Here is a 13,964-nt window from a genome sequence, read left to right as displayed (position 1 = left end):
CACTAGTTATCACTGTAGGTGTCTAATCCCCTTACCAAACTGTAGATTCTATACGGTCAAGCATCTGATCACATCTATACACTTTATCTGCCACAATACCTGACAGTGATCTGAAAATCTAAGTGCTTGATAAATATTTGACTGTATGGTAAATGAATAGATGAATCTGAATGGCTCCAACAAGTGTTCCAAATAATTCAATAACATTTATAGTTTGCATTTATATAGCTTGTTTTAGTCATAGCTATTATCTAGCAGACACTAGCTGTATAACTCCGGGCAAGTCACTTAACCCTGCTTGCCTCAGTTTGCTCATCTGTAAAATGAGCTGGAGAAGAAAATGATAAACCACTCCAGTATCTTTGCCAAGAAAACCCCAAATGGGGTCATGACTGAACAACAACATATAGCATTTTAAAGTTTACAAAGCATTTTATAAACATTATCTCATTGATCCTCACAACAACCCTTGAAGGTAGGTGCTGTTATTATTTCCATCTTGCACATGAGGATACTGAGGCAGAGGTGAAGTGACTTGTTCAGGTTCACACTGCTAATGTTTTGTGGTTTCTAAGTACTTCTATTCTCATGTTATAAAAGTGGAACCTGAAGCTCAGAGAGGCTGTGTCACTACCTAGTGACAGAGAAAGGAGTGCCTTCTGACCCCTAGATCCAATTTTTCTGACTCCCTCCCACCCCAATCCAATTGCCCCCCCCCCCACTATCCCATTAGGACTGTTTCTTTCCTTTCTTTTTATCTCCAGGACTTGGCACAGTGCCTGGCAGGTGCTTAATAGATATCTGTTGACTATCAAGCTATGCTTCTTGAACCTGCCCTTATTTTTTGTTAAAGGTAGAAAACTCTCAAAAGTGTATTGGTGGCACACCTTCTCTTGGATATGATTCTGAATAGGATAATGAAGACCATGCTATTCTGAAACAAACAAGTTAATAAAATACCTGATTCACATAGCACTTTGAGATTCTCAACGTATTTTGCATGCATTGCTGTCCTTAGTACTTGCAACAGCCCACTTCTTGAGGCTTACAGATTATTTTCCCCATTTCACCGATGAAGAAATTGAGGTCTAAAGAAATTGTTTGACTTTCCTAGAATCATACAGTAGTAGTCAAAGTTTAACTAAGTTTTATCTCCAGCAGAAAGCACTCATTTCATTATTCTTCATCTTAAGCTCAAGATTGAGTCTCTGGGATTTATAAGTAAAGTTTTGATGGTCAAATAGCTTGTTCTAGTGAATGAAATATCACCTAAGGAAGAAAGAGCCGGTGATGGACTGTTCATTATCAAGCTTATTTATATGTGAGGGCTTCCCCCCCACCAGTAAAAAGTAAGTAAACTACATGAAGGCAGGGATTTTTCCCCCATTTTTGTAATCCCAGTACTTGGTATAGTGCCTCACATAGGTTTTTAACCTTCCCATACATGGAGGAGGTGTAACCAGGCCTGTGATTTAATTGGTGTAGAGAGCTCTGAGCAAGGAAATTCCTTCTAGCAAAGCAGGTGGGTAACCTCTGCAACTTACTGTTGCCAAAGGACACTGAGTGGTTCAGTGACTTATCCAGAATAACAAAGCCATTATGAGTCAGAGCCCAGATGAACTCAGGTCTTCCTGATTTCAAGTAGGCTCTCTATCTACTACATCATATTGCCTCTCTAGTAGATGCTTAATACGTAAATGCTGACAAGAATTGAATTGTCTGACCTTCAGTGTAGCTCATTTTAGAAAGTCTCATTAACAGGTTGGCTTCCAGACTTTGAATTGTTTGTTTATTTGTTTAGAGAAGTTTAGAGAAGTTTACAAAAACTATCTTTTAAGGAAGAAAAAAGGGTTGCTATCTAGGTCAGTGGGCCTCATATCCACACAGTCAGGGATGATTGAAAGGTTGACCTAGTTCTTGTTCCTCTTTGTGCCACCTGACACTGTCTCCATTGAGACATAGTATATGTATAGAGCATCCTCAGTGTGTGCTTTAGGGCAGAAAGCTGAACAGAGTATGTCAAAGAGAGGGTCTTTGGGAGTCCACTCCTTTTCTGTTGTGCCTTTGTCACATATACATACTAGCTGTGTACAAACTTCTAAGACTTATCCTTGATATCAATTGTTTTATAAGGAATTAAAAATGGATGAACAAGAGTGTGAAAGATAAAGTGTTTTCCCCAAAGACCTCTGATTGACTTTTATTCTCCCATCCCTATCTCTTTTCATCACATAAGTAATAAAATCAGTCCCTACCTAACCCTACCTAACCAGGGGGCAGTGAGGAATAGTAGTTTTAGAACTTTGCTTTGAGTATTGGGGTCCAAAATTCCCCGAGTGTGCTGGGAATGTATATTGGAAGCACAATATTCCAAATGTACATACCCAAGCTCCCTTGGGTATGAACAAAGGTACAAGAGATATTCATTCGACACATTGGTAGCCTTATAATAAACTGGTAAGTGTGGCGGGTGATGTGAGTCAGCTAGTAAAATAGGAACTAACTTCTCAGTAAAGTGAAAATAGCCTAATGGTGAATCATGAAAATCTGCTCTTGTCCATGCAAGGAAAGAGTTGGAAACCTAAGAGAAATCAAACTGAAACTACAACAAATGTATTCAGTCTATCTCTTCTTTCTCCCACCTATTGGTCAGATTTTCTGTGAATTTTTGTTGTTAGATCCAAATCCCAGGGTTCAAAAACGTAGTTTCCCTTAGGTAGTAGAATGAAAAATAATGAGTCAGTGGTGGAAAAAGAGGACAAAAAACACTGCATGTCAATGGGACTATTGAGTCACAATACTGTATATTACTAAAACTATTGGTAAAATAGATTTGCTTAACTTTTATGTTAGGACTATGTTCCCTTCTCTAAACATGCTTTACCAAAAAGGAAATTGGAAGGCTAGCTATCCTGGCTTAGAAGAGAATTAACCTTTATGCCTTTGAAATATGTAGATGAATTTCTTGAGGCCAGAAAGACAACCCTAAGTCAAATTATGAAAGGGGCAATCATCTGTCTCCAGAGCCCCCAGCCTTCCTATTCTGAAACCCCTTTCCCTCTTCACTTGAGTTTCCTATTCAGTCCCTTAGGAACCCAATGTTTTTTCCTCACATTTTAATCCCCTAACCTGCTCTCAGTAAAGCGCTAATACAGTCATTGACTCATTACTACGAATTTGTGTCATTGTATTGCCAGGTCCATTTACAATTTACTTTTTATCTTTAGTTGTGGAATGAAAAGCTTGTTTCTGATGAAAAGAGCAGAGGATTTAGAGTTAGATCTAAAGTTTCAAGTAAAAAGGAACAGGAGGAAGAGGGACAATGAAATATTTTGGAGGACAATAAGACCATTCATTCTTTGTACCTGTATGCCCAGCACCTTGCAAAACATCTGACATAGAGCAGGTACTTAATATTACTGATTGATTCTTAATAATATTAAGAATTAATAATGATAAATGTTGATTGATAGAGTCAGTGTGCTAATCCTGGTTTGGGAGCCTAGGGTGCTTAGTTTGAATCCTAGCTCAGATAGTTACTTCCCGTATGATATTGAACAAGTCAATTCATTTCTCTAGGACTCATTTTTTTCATCTGTCAATCAAGAAGGTTGAGCAAGGTGACTTGTGAGGTTCCTTGGAACACCATCGCCTCCTTTTATTACTGCCAAGTTCCAGGTGTAGTGGTTTAATAGAGGATTACAAAATCCTTGCTATTTGGGAACCATGAAGCTGTGTGATCTCTTGAGTTCAGAAATTCTGAGCTGAAATGGGCCTATTATGTGTCCATATTAAGCCCAGCACCAGGATGGTTAGTGCAAGAGAAGAGGCACCAGGTTGCTTAAGGAGGGTCAAATAGGCCTGGGTAGTGAAAAATTGAGGTCAAACTCCCTTGCATGTCAGCAGTGGGGTCAGTCCCTGAGTAAACACTGAACTTCCAGCCTTCTCAAGATAAGGAGCCTCAGTCTTAGAACAAAAGAGAAAAAGAAAAGAAAAATCACAGCCTAGGAGGATTGTTCTTTAAACTATGCCCAACTTTGCTGTGAGGGCACTCTGCCTTCCAGCAGATTTCTGTGCTTTAAGCCAAGAAAAAGCTCCATTTATTGATTTTATTTTATTGCCCCTTTAAATGACAAGGTCTTCCAGTACAATTGTTTTAGGTGGCTTCATATTGTTTCTCCTTCAAAGAACCCTTACAAAAAAATGTTTGGATTGTGCTCCAAGAGTTCGTTTTCTTGCAATAATTAGAGTGGAGAGACAGCAGCAAAATGCTAACTTTTTCAGGAGTGTATTCCATTCAAAAACCTCAAAGGACCTTGAATTGTATTTGTTTTCTTGGGAAAGGGAAAGAAGAAGGAAATCTACTATCTTTGCTCCATCCATTTAGATATAAGAAAACAATATAAAGCATGTCTTTCCTGATAGAATTTTTGTTTTAGAAAAAGGAAATAAATCAGATAACTTCAAAATGGGGTTTTCACAGCTAAGCAAAGCCAATGAAGACCTGTTATTTTAAGAACCTATATTTAGACTTCCTAATTTTTTTTTGAATTTTGACCATCTGTATTATCAGCATTTCCTTTGATCCATTATAATCTGCAAAATGACTCCTGAGGGACTCATAAATCTTCAGATCATTTACTTACTAAAAGTCCCTCAGAAATCATTTTGATGACTAAAATGAGTACAGGCAGTCAGAGCAACACATGCTGAATGACATAGTGCAAGCCTTTATGATCCTTTCCCTTTCAAATACCCAGACGGGCACAGCAGTTGCAAAAACAAGTTATCTGTGAGGGAGGAAGAAAAAAGAGAAAGATAGTGGGATAGAGGAAGGACAAGGGAGGGAAGAAAGGAGGAATCCATAAAATTTAAGCAAATAAATGTTTCCCTGGGGAATTATCTGATGTGAATGAGGCTGAATTGATCAAATAGAAAAAAAAAATTGTCTCAGTGTCCCAGAGTGAATTTCCTTGTGCTACCTAGTCTTCCTCTTTATGACTGACCCATATTCATTTAGCCTCATTAGTTCACAGATTTTCCACCCAAATATCGTGGTGTAAGAGCTGAAAATGACCTTAAGGGACATCTAGTTCAGATCACTCATTTTATACATGAGAGAACTATGACCCCAAGAGGTAAAGTGATTTGTTCAAGGTCACACAGATAGTAAGCACAGACTTAAGATTTGAACCCTGGCCTGCTTGATTTAGAAGTCAGTGTTCTTTCCATAAATTTGTGCTGTTTTGTAATCAAAAGACTCACATGAGACCTCTGTTCCATCAGTGGTGTTATTAGATAGAAAGGCTAGAAGGTGAGGCCAAACTTAGAATGAGTGAAAGAAAAGGGTAACATTGGGTACCTTAATAGAAAATGAAGTAAAAAACCTTTCAAGTCCTGGCTCAGAACAGTGTAATTTCACTCAGATTGGTTAGACTGGGTGAACTGAGTAGAATTGATAATGCGCTAATTCACCTTTATTTTTGAGTTTGGGAGAAAAAAAACCAGACAATGTGTTTGGCATGAGGCAGAACTTATTACAGAGTAAAAGGTCCAGGCTTAAAATCCCACCTCTGATGTTTGCTACTTGTGTTATGTTGGACAAGTTACTTAACCTCCCTTGGCTTCAGATTCCTCATCTGTAAAATGAAAGGACTGTATTAGATGTTCTCTGTGGTTCCTTCCAAGTATCATCTAAAATCTATATCAAATATTCTTTTAGAAGCATTTCGTAGGAGTATTTTTGAACTTGTTCTATTTAAATTCCTTCTAATAATCTCAGGTATTGTGACAATAATATTTATAAAATAGTTTAAAGCTTGCAAAGTTCTTTGCACATGGTATCTCATTTTGTCCTCACAACAACCCTGAGAAGTAGGTGCTATTATTATCCGCGTTGTTTTGCAGATAGGTTTTATGCCTTGGGTGGTTTTATGACTTGACCATATATGGTTTGTCCAAGAAGTTACATGGCAAATAAATGATTAGGGAAGCATTCCAACTCAGGGCTTCCTAATTCCAAGTCCAGTGCTCTATTTGCTATGTCACCTAGCTGCCTCACACTAAGCTCTGCTACTTCTGCTAAAGTTCTTTGTTGTTGCCTCATTATGGCACGGAGATGACCCTGGGTTCTCAAAATCAATGCCAGCAGAGCACCAGCTTTTGCAGGTTATACTACATTGAAAGGGCTTTGAGTCCAAAACCAGCCATAGAATATGTGTCTGCAACATAGAGTACTTAAAGCAGACTACCTACATGTGGAGAAGCTCGGCATTGGTAGACTGGCCACTAGATGATTTATTGTTATTCTTTCTTTTGGAGAAGGCAAAGCAATTCATGAAAGTCATCTACTAAGACATGAGGAGTAGAGGAGGGCAGAGAAGGAAGGGGCAATGAAATCTCTGCTCTTGCAGTGCTCACACAGATCCTTTCAGCTCTCGTAAATAAGTGTGTTACTGTCCTAATGCTCCAAAAGTAAACTATGAGAAAAATGGTTTTTCTCCCCTTCTTACTTTGATTCCTCCAATGTGTGCCAGTCATTAGATCAGTGAATCAAAGATTTAGAGCTGGAAGGGACCATGGAGGCCATCAGATCTAACTCCTTCCCCTTTAATAGATTAGAGAGTTTGCCCAGAGTTACACAGGTAGTACGCATCTGAGGCAGGATTTGACTCAGTTCTTCTCGATTCCAAATTCAAGACTTAAAATACTATGTCCCCTAGTTGCCTTTACTGGCATTAAAGTCATACGTGAAAAGTGTATTGCTTGTTTTCTCCTTGAAAATTCACTTGTGTGTAGTAGACAGCAAGTATTTAAAGAAATGGATGTTTTGAATGTTCATTCTTATTTAGGAAAAATTTTTTGCCAGAAATGAATTAAACCTAAGGAAGTCTGGCTGAGAATGAACTGTGTATGTGGCTGAGGGCATGATGGAGTTTTTGACTGAAAAAGCAGAACCCTAACTTCACTTAATCAATTGTGCTTTTAGAAAGACTGACATCACAACAAAGGCCTATGGATAGAGTTGGTATTGCTAACTTAAAGAAACCATGGTGTTCTCATGGGAAAGAATGCTATCTCTAAGTAAGAAAATGGAACAACTTGCCCAAATCTATAGTACTTTTTTCTTAAAAATGTTTCAATCCCAGTATGTTATTGTGCCAGGTCAGCAGACATTTTTTCAGTCTCTGTATTTCTCTACACATTTTTCTATCCCCAGTCATTTTTCTACTCTGTGCAATCTTCAGTTTATTCTTGATCTCCCTAACCCAGTTGTAAGGCTATCTATTGACCAGCCATACTCCACCACAGGAGAGAATATGACTGTGAGAACTACTTGTGAGTCGGTGGAATGATTCTCCCTTTGTGTACATGTGTACATAAATAAAAATGCTATGGTTAAGCCAGGAAAATGAAGAATACTATATTAGCTAGTTGTTAGATCGATGGTGGTGATAGATGCTAATAACTTATACCATGATCCCTGAGAACAGGGATTAGATCTGTGATTTTATTAGTAGAGGGAACTGCCTGGCTGAGGAATATCTCTCCTCAGATAGAGATCAGAACTATTTTTTCCCAATTAATATTATTTTATACATTTTCCAATTGCATGTAAAGATAGTTTTTAACATTCATTCTTACAAAATTTTGAGTTCCAAATTTTTCCCTCCCTCCTCTCCCCTCTCCCCAAGATGTCAAGCAGTCTGATATAGATTATACATGTACAATCATATTAAACATATTTCCACATTAGTTATATGAAACAAGAATCAGAACAAAAGGAAAAACCATGAGAAAGGAAAAAAAAACAAAAAAGTGAAAAAAGTATACTTTGATCTGCATTCAGACTCCAATAGTTCTTTCTTTGGATGTCAGCATAGTTTGCAATCTTAGAAATTTGCCCAGTACTCTGAAAAGTCAAGTGATTCACCCAAGGTCACTTAGTATATATCAGAGGTAGAACTTGAGCTGAGTTCAACTCTCAGACCAGCAGCCCATGCTGCCTTTCATGACAGGCTTCATATTAGATGGAATTGGATTCCAGGAATTTAGTGCTCTGTTCTAGGAGTTTACATTTGGCTCCTAAAGAAGAAAAACGTTAGGGGACAGAAATGTGGGATGATTGTGAAGTTATTAATGTGCATGTGGGTGGTGGGAAGTGAAGTTTGTGGCTTTGCAGCTGTCTTTTGTGCTATTGATAATACTGCATGGTATATTCCATGTTAATTTCAAAGTCTCAGTTTACTTTCTAGTCCTAAGTTGAACTTCATACCATTTGAGTCAGTTCCCAATTAATGGGCAGTGAGTAAGTCTTTAATGGTTATTCAATCAATAAACATTTATTAAGTACCTGCTATGTGCCAAGAACTGAAGTTACAAAGAAAGGCAAAAGACAGTTCTGACCCTCAAGAAGCTCACCAGTGGACTCTTTCCCTTAGAATAAGGAACCTCAGTCTGGAATGTGTGCTGTGCTGTGCCCCACCATAACCTGAGTCTCCTTTTGTGTTTCCAAGGATGGGAGGAGCACCTTTATTGGACACCAACTGGGTGGTGTCGATGTGCCCAACAGCAAAGATCAGCGGGTCAAGTCAGCCAGAGCTATTCAAATCACCTACTACCTCCAGACCTATGGCTCTGCCACTCAAGACCTCATTGGGGAGAAGTGGGAGAGTGAGTTCTGCAAACTGATGAGGAAACTACAAGAGGAGCACCAGGACTTCCAGCTGTTCTCTCTAGCATCCTTTAGCCTCTGGAAAGACTTTCATAAGACCAGCATCTTGGCCAGGAGCAAAATCCTGGTGAGCCTCATGCTGATCTTGACCACAGCCACCCTCTCCAGCTCAATGAAAGACTGCCTGCGGAGCAAGCCTTTTCTGGGCCTCCTGGGTGTGCTGACAGTTTGCATCTCCAGCGTAACCGCAGCAGGGATATTCTTCATCACTGATGGAAAATACAATTCCACCCTCCTGGGGATCCCTTTCTTCGCAATGGGTAATTATTCCTCTTTATCTTGATCAGATTTTTGTGGCTTTGGTGACAGAGTTTCCAGACAGATTTTCGTCTTTGCATTAGAGTTAGGGGTATTGTTAAGTCTGTTTTAAATCTAACTTTGTGTGGTTTGGTTGGGCAATGGGATACCTTCCACTCATCAAATCTACCCATTTTAAGGGGAATGGAATGTAACAATACACCTTTATATACATAGTTCATAAGGAATGGCACAGTGGACATGTTACTGCCCCTGGAGGCAGAGGGATCAAGTATGGCCTCTGAACCTTACTATCATTGAGAACTTTTGACAAGTCACTCACTCACTGGTCTTCAGTTTCCTTATTTATAAAACAAGAGAGGTTGAGCTTTGAGCTCCTTTCTGGCCCCGATGCTATTGTTGTGTGAAATACCTCCCCTCTCTTAAATAGTTTGTTTTTAATCTCACCTAAATTTTCCAATATATTCCACTCTTCCCTTCCTCCTAGAGAGCTAGCTATTCCTAACAGGAAAGAATAAAAAGGAAGGAATGAGATAGTTCAGCAAAGCTATTCACACATCAAAGAAGTCTGACACTATATAGTTCCATATGTGTAGTTTCCTACCCAGGTGTGTACTGGTAAATGTTGAGCAACCCGATATATCTATGCATGTATGTATATGTATATATACATATATGTGTGTATGTATATAGAAATATAGAGACATAGATATATGGAGACATAGATACAAAGATATACATATATATAAAATATATAGAACACACGTTTAAGCATAACCTTCATTATTAACATTTTTCTCTATTACTTTCTTAAATCTAGACAATTAACAACAGCAAATAAAACCATAATTTGTAGCATTTGTCAGTTTTTCAAGGTATAAAAGGCTACCCTGAAAATTTGGCAATCCGGTCATCTAAGCCTGTTCAAGCTGGTTCCAGAACCCCTTTGTGAACATGGGAGAGGAGAGGAAGGACTCCTTTTCCAAAGTCACAAGATTTTATGGACCTTCACATTATAGTAATCATACTGTCCATATGTCTGGCAGCTACAGTGGATAGAGCGCTGGGCCTGGAGTCAGTCTGGCCTGAGTTCAAATATGACCTCAAATACTTTCTCACTGTGTGACCCTACGCAAGTCATTTAACCTGTTTGCCTCAATTTCCTCCACAATGAAACAGCAGTAACAGCACCTACCTCCCAGGGTTTTGTGAGAATGAAATGAAGAATTATTTGTAAAGTGCTTATAATAAGCACAGTGCTTATTTCCTTCCCCACTCATCATGCAAAAATATAATGACAACAGTCTATTTACTATAACAACTTTTTGTTGATAATTTTAAAAATATACACTAGGAACTTCCCACCAAATAGCTATGTTAATCCCCTTACTAGATTCATAATAACATAACATATATTTGAAATATATAGAGAGCATATAAATGTATATATATATACATATATACCATATATGCATGTACGTGTGTACCTATATATATGTATAGTATGTCCATGGAATATGTATATACTATTTCTAGGCTTTAGCTATTTCTTCCCCATAAAATGGGGAGATTAATTTATCAGGGGTGGGGAACCTGCAGCCTTGAGGCCACATGTCCCTCTAGGTCCTCAAGTGTGGCCTTTTGCCCGAATCCAAACTTCACAGGACAAAATGATCTTTGGGATCCCTTACATTTTGACTACTATCCTATAATTTGTGTGTGAGACATATTGTTTATTTTTCCATAGTCAAGAATCTAAAATTAAGTGTGCTTATTTATTAAGATGAGCCAGTTAATAAAAAGGACCACTTGCAGTGATCCTACAGCTACCCCAGTGGCAGCCCCTAATCAAAAATAAAATATCTGAGACAAAATATTCTCTACTCTGCTTCTTCCCAGTTGATTGACTGAAAGTTATTACTTTAAGAAAACCTGCATGAGTTTTAAATGTTTGTTACTGGCATGCCCAGTTATGAAAGTATTCATGGAGCTGATACCATGGGATAAAAATGCTTTAGAACCACTAGTCAAGGTCTAACTTATCGTTTAAAATATGAAAAGAGTAAGACTTTCAACAGTCCCATTGTTTCATTTACCTTGTAGACTGAAAGTGTCCCATATTCCAACCTAAATTCTTTCTTGCTCCCACTTAAAGATGTGTCCTTCCTTTCTTCCATAATGATTGAGAAGGAATGTTCATCAACCCTAATGCTACCCATCCTAAAGGTGAACTTCTACCATGCTTTTACTTAGAAAGTCTCTTCAAAGACACTCATTAATAGTTGAGGAAATTTGTGGGTGACTGGATGCTCATGAGTATGTGGCTAAAAGGAAGATCGAAGGAAGGAGAAAGGGAGAATTATAGCTCCAGAGCAAGATTGATAGGTCTTATCGTCAAGGTGATTATAGCGCTGATATCTATGGCTTTGCAAGAGAAGGTTTGTCAGTCGCATGTGTGACCTAATCCTCTGTGTGCTCAGACTTGGCAACAAATGGTAAAAATGGACTCTGGGTGGTCAAGTGGCAGGAGCGGGAGAGAATATAGCTAACAACAAGTAGTTTATACTTCTCCAGGTTAAAATCTGCTGTGCTGCTCTCTGAGTTATGCCCCTAACAAACCATAGTATGCAATGAAAAAGTCAGGCATGAAGGAAAAAAGAAGGATGGACAGGGATTTTCCAAGTCTTTTGAAAAGTGTGTATTTCCTACTTGGGGGAATATTCTTGCCCTGGAAAAGGATGCTTCCAGAAATGTTGGCACTAGGCAGACACTGATTATGTATTTAGAACATTTTGTTATGCATAAGGGATTCAGTCACATTAAATGAAATATGCTGAGAATTCTGAGATTCAACTGGTACCATTCACCAAAGGGGGCAGAATTGTACTTGGGGGTACAGATTATCTGTACAGTTATCTAAGACCCCACTGGGGCTCCTTCAAAAATTAAGTAGTAAAAACACTTATCAGAGAAAGGTAGAGTGATACAACCTATGCATTTAAGAAGCAAAAAAAAAAATGTCTCTCAGCATGCTAGGTAATAAAATGTACATTACAAAATTCTGATAGCAGTTTCTCTCATTCCACCACTGACCTACACTAGCACAGAAATACAAGAATGAGACAAATGCCTGTATTAATATAGCTACCTTCTTTTTATCTCCCATTGACTAGTTTGATTTTGCAGGCCTGGAGATATAATTCAGTTTTGAGGTATGTTCAATATTGCCCTAGGTTACCCTTAGGATATCTGGAGGATTCCTGGGTGATCAAATCACTTCTAGGGAAAATCTTCCATCAAAGGATAAGTGATCCTAGGTCTCTTAGGTTGAACCTGATTAAACCCATTTAAGAAAGATCTCAGTTACTTGGTTACCACTGTACCTCTAACAATTGTTCACAGGATAATAGATTTGGACAGGAAGGAATTTTAGAAGCAATCTTGTCAAACTCCCTCCTTTAATAGATGAGAAAACAGGCAAAAAGAACTTGTGACTTGCTCAGTCACCCAGCTAATAAGTGTCTAAGGATGAGATTTGAACCAAGAGCTCTGTCTCTAGGTCTAGTGGCCTCTCCATTGCTCCATGCTTCCAAATGTATTGGGTTCTAGGAACCTTGCTTCCAAGAACTATGCTTTCTCTGAATTTAGAGACAAACTAGAACCAGGCTGGTTGACAACCATGCAGATAATATTAGACACCTCCAGCATGACCTCAGTTAGTCAAGAGTTTTTTTTTTGACCTTTTGAATAACCCTTTGGCAAGTCCCTTCCTGAGGGAAAAAAATATTTTTCAATGCATAAAGTACATTGAATTATAAAGAAAATCAATTATACAGAAATACTCTTATCAAAGTTTTTTGAAAAATCAAGCTCACGGACTCTGGATTTCCCTAAGTCCAGATCATAATTAGAGTAACCTCTAAGAATTGTGAGATTGAACAATAGTGTAGAACATTAGCTGATCAATGACTGTTATAAGAGCCAAGAGAGAAAAAGAAAAATTCTATCCTCAAGAAGGTAGTTTAAGTAGAAGGGACACAGGGGTGATATTTCACTCATATATCTAAAGCAAAATCTACATCACTGACCTTTGAAACCACAAAATTTCCCATCACAGTTTCTGTGTGTTATTTTCAAGGGAGGCAATCAATGGATTTTTACAGCTGCTGGAGCCACCTTGATATTCATCCCATACTGTCTATCCCGTGTCTATTATTTCTAAGAACTATGTAGTGGCAAATTAACTCACATAGATAAGTGGCCTATCTTCTCTGCTGTCAAGCTTTGAAAAACAGCATGTCCCTTAGGAATGAAATACATACCTCCTTGATTTGGGCCCTCTGCCACAATGAGACTCTAGCTACCCCATGCCTGTGCTCTGGATGGTTTTCCCAATACAGCATCTTATTTCATGTTAATGAGGTAACTGTGAGACCAACCCTTTAAAATGAGTGGGATCCATATCCTAAATAACATAAAGGATGGCAAAAGGACAGCGGGGGTGGAACATTGTATAGACTATCAAATGTGGTTGCTATGTGAGTTGGTTTTTATGAACTGCTTTCTCTCTCCTCTTTTCTGTCTTCTTTCTCCTCTCTTCCTCCTTCTTTTCTTTTCCTACTTATCCTTCTTTTTCTCCTCCTTTTCCTCTGCCTCTTCCTCCTTCTCATCTTCTTTTGTGTTCTCTTCCTTTCCCTCTTTCTTCTTTTCATTCTCTTTGTTCTTTTTCTCCTTCCTTCTAATCCTTCTCCCTAATCCTCTCCTTACCTATATTCTATCTCACTTTTCGCTCTACCCACCACCCACCATTAGGTGTTCCAAGGGATGGTGCACTGGAGAGGAGAGTGGGATGTTGGAAATGAAAGTGATGTAAAAACAAATATATACGTAGATGATGTACAATGTTACAATATAGTTGTATAATAGTATCATATATTATATTATAATTATGTATAATATATAATTATAATAA

General features: G+C 38.3%; 1 protein-coding gene across 1 annotated transcript in view; it reads left to right on the top strand.

Moving 5' to 3' along the window:
* Positions 1-13,964, top strand: part of PTCHD4 (patched domain containing 4) — a 318,279-nt gene that overhangs the window by 70,344 nt on the left and 233,971 nt on the right. Inside the window, exon 2 of the mRNA XM_072642405.1 lies at positions 8,517-8,994. Within this exon, the coding sequence (XP_072498506.1) occupies positions 8,517-8,994 (478 nt within the window). The remainder of the gene's footprint in view (positions 1-8,516; positions 8,995-13,964) is intronic.

The sequence above is a fragment of the Notamacropus eugenii genome, chromosome 2 (genome assembly GCF_028372415.1).
Source record: "Notamacropus eugenii isolate mMacEug1 chromosome 2, mMacEug1.pri_v2, whole genome shotgun sequence".
In the NCBI taxonomy this organism is placed as follows: domain Eukaryota; kingdom Metazoa; phylum Chordata; class Mammalia; order Diprotodontia; family Macropodidae; genus Notamacropus; species Notamacropus eugenii.
Note: the sequence above shows the minus strand (reverse complement) of the source record. Positions and strands in the feature narration are given on the sequence as shown.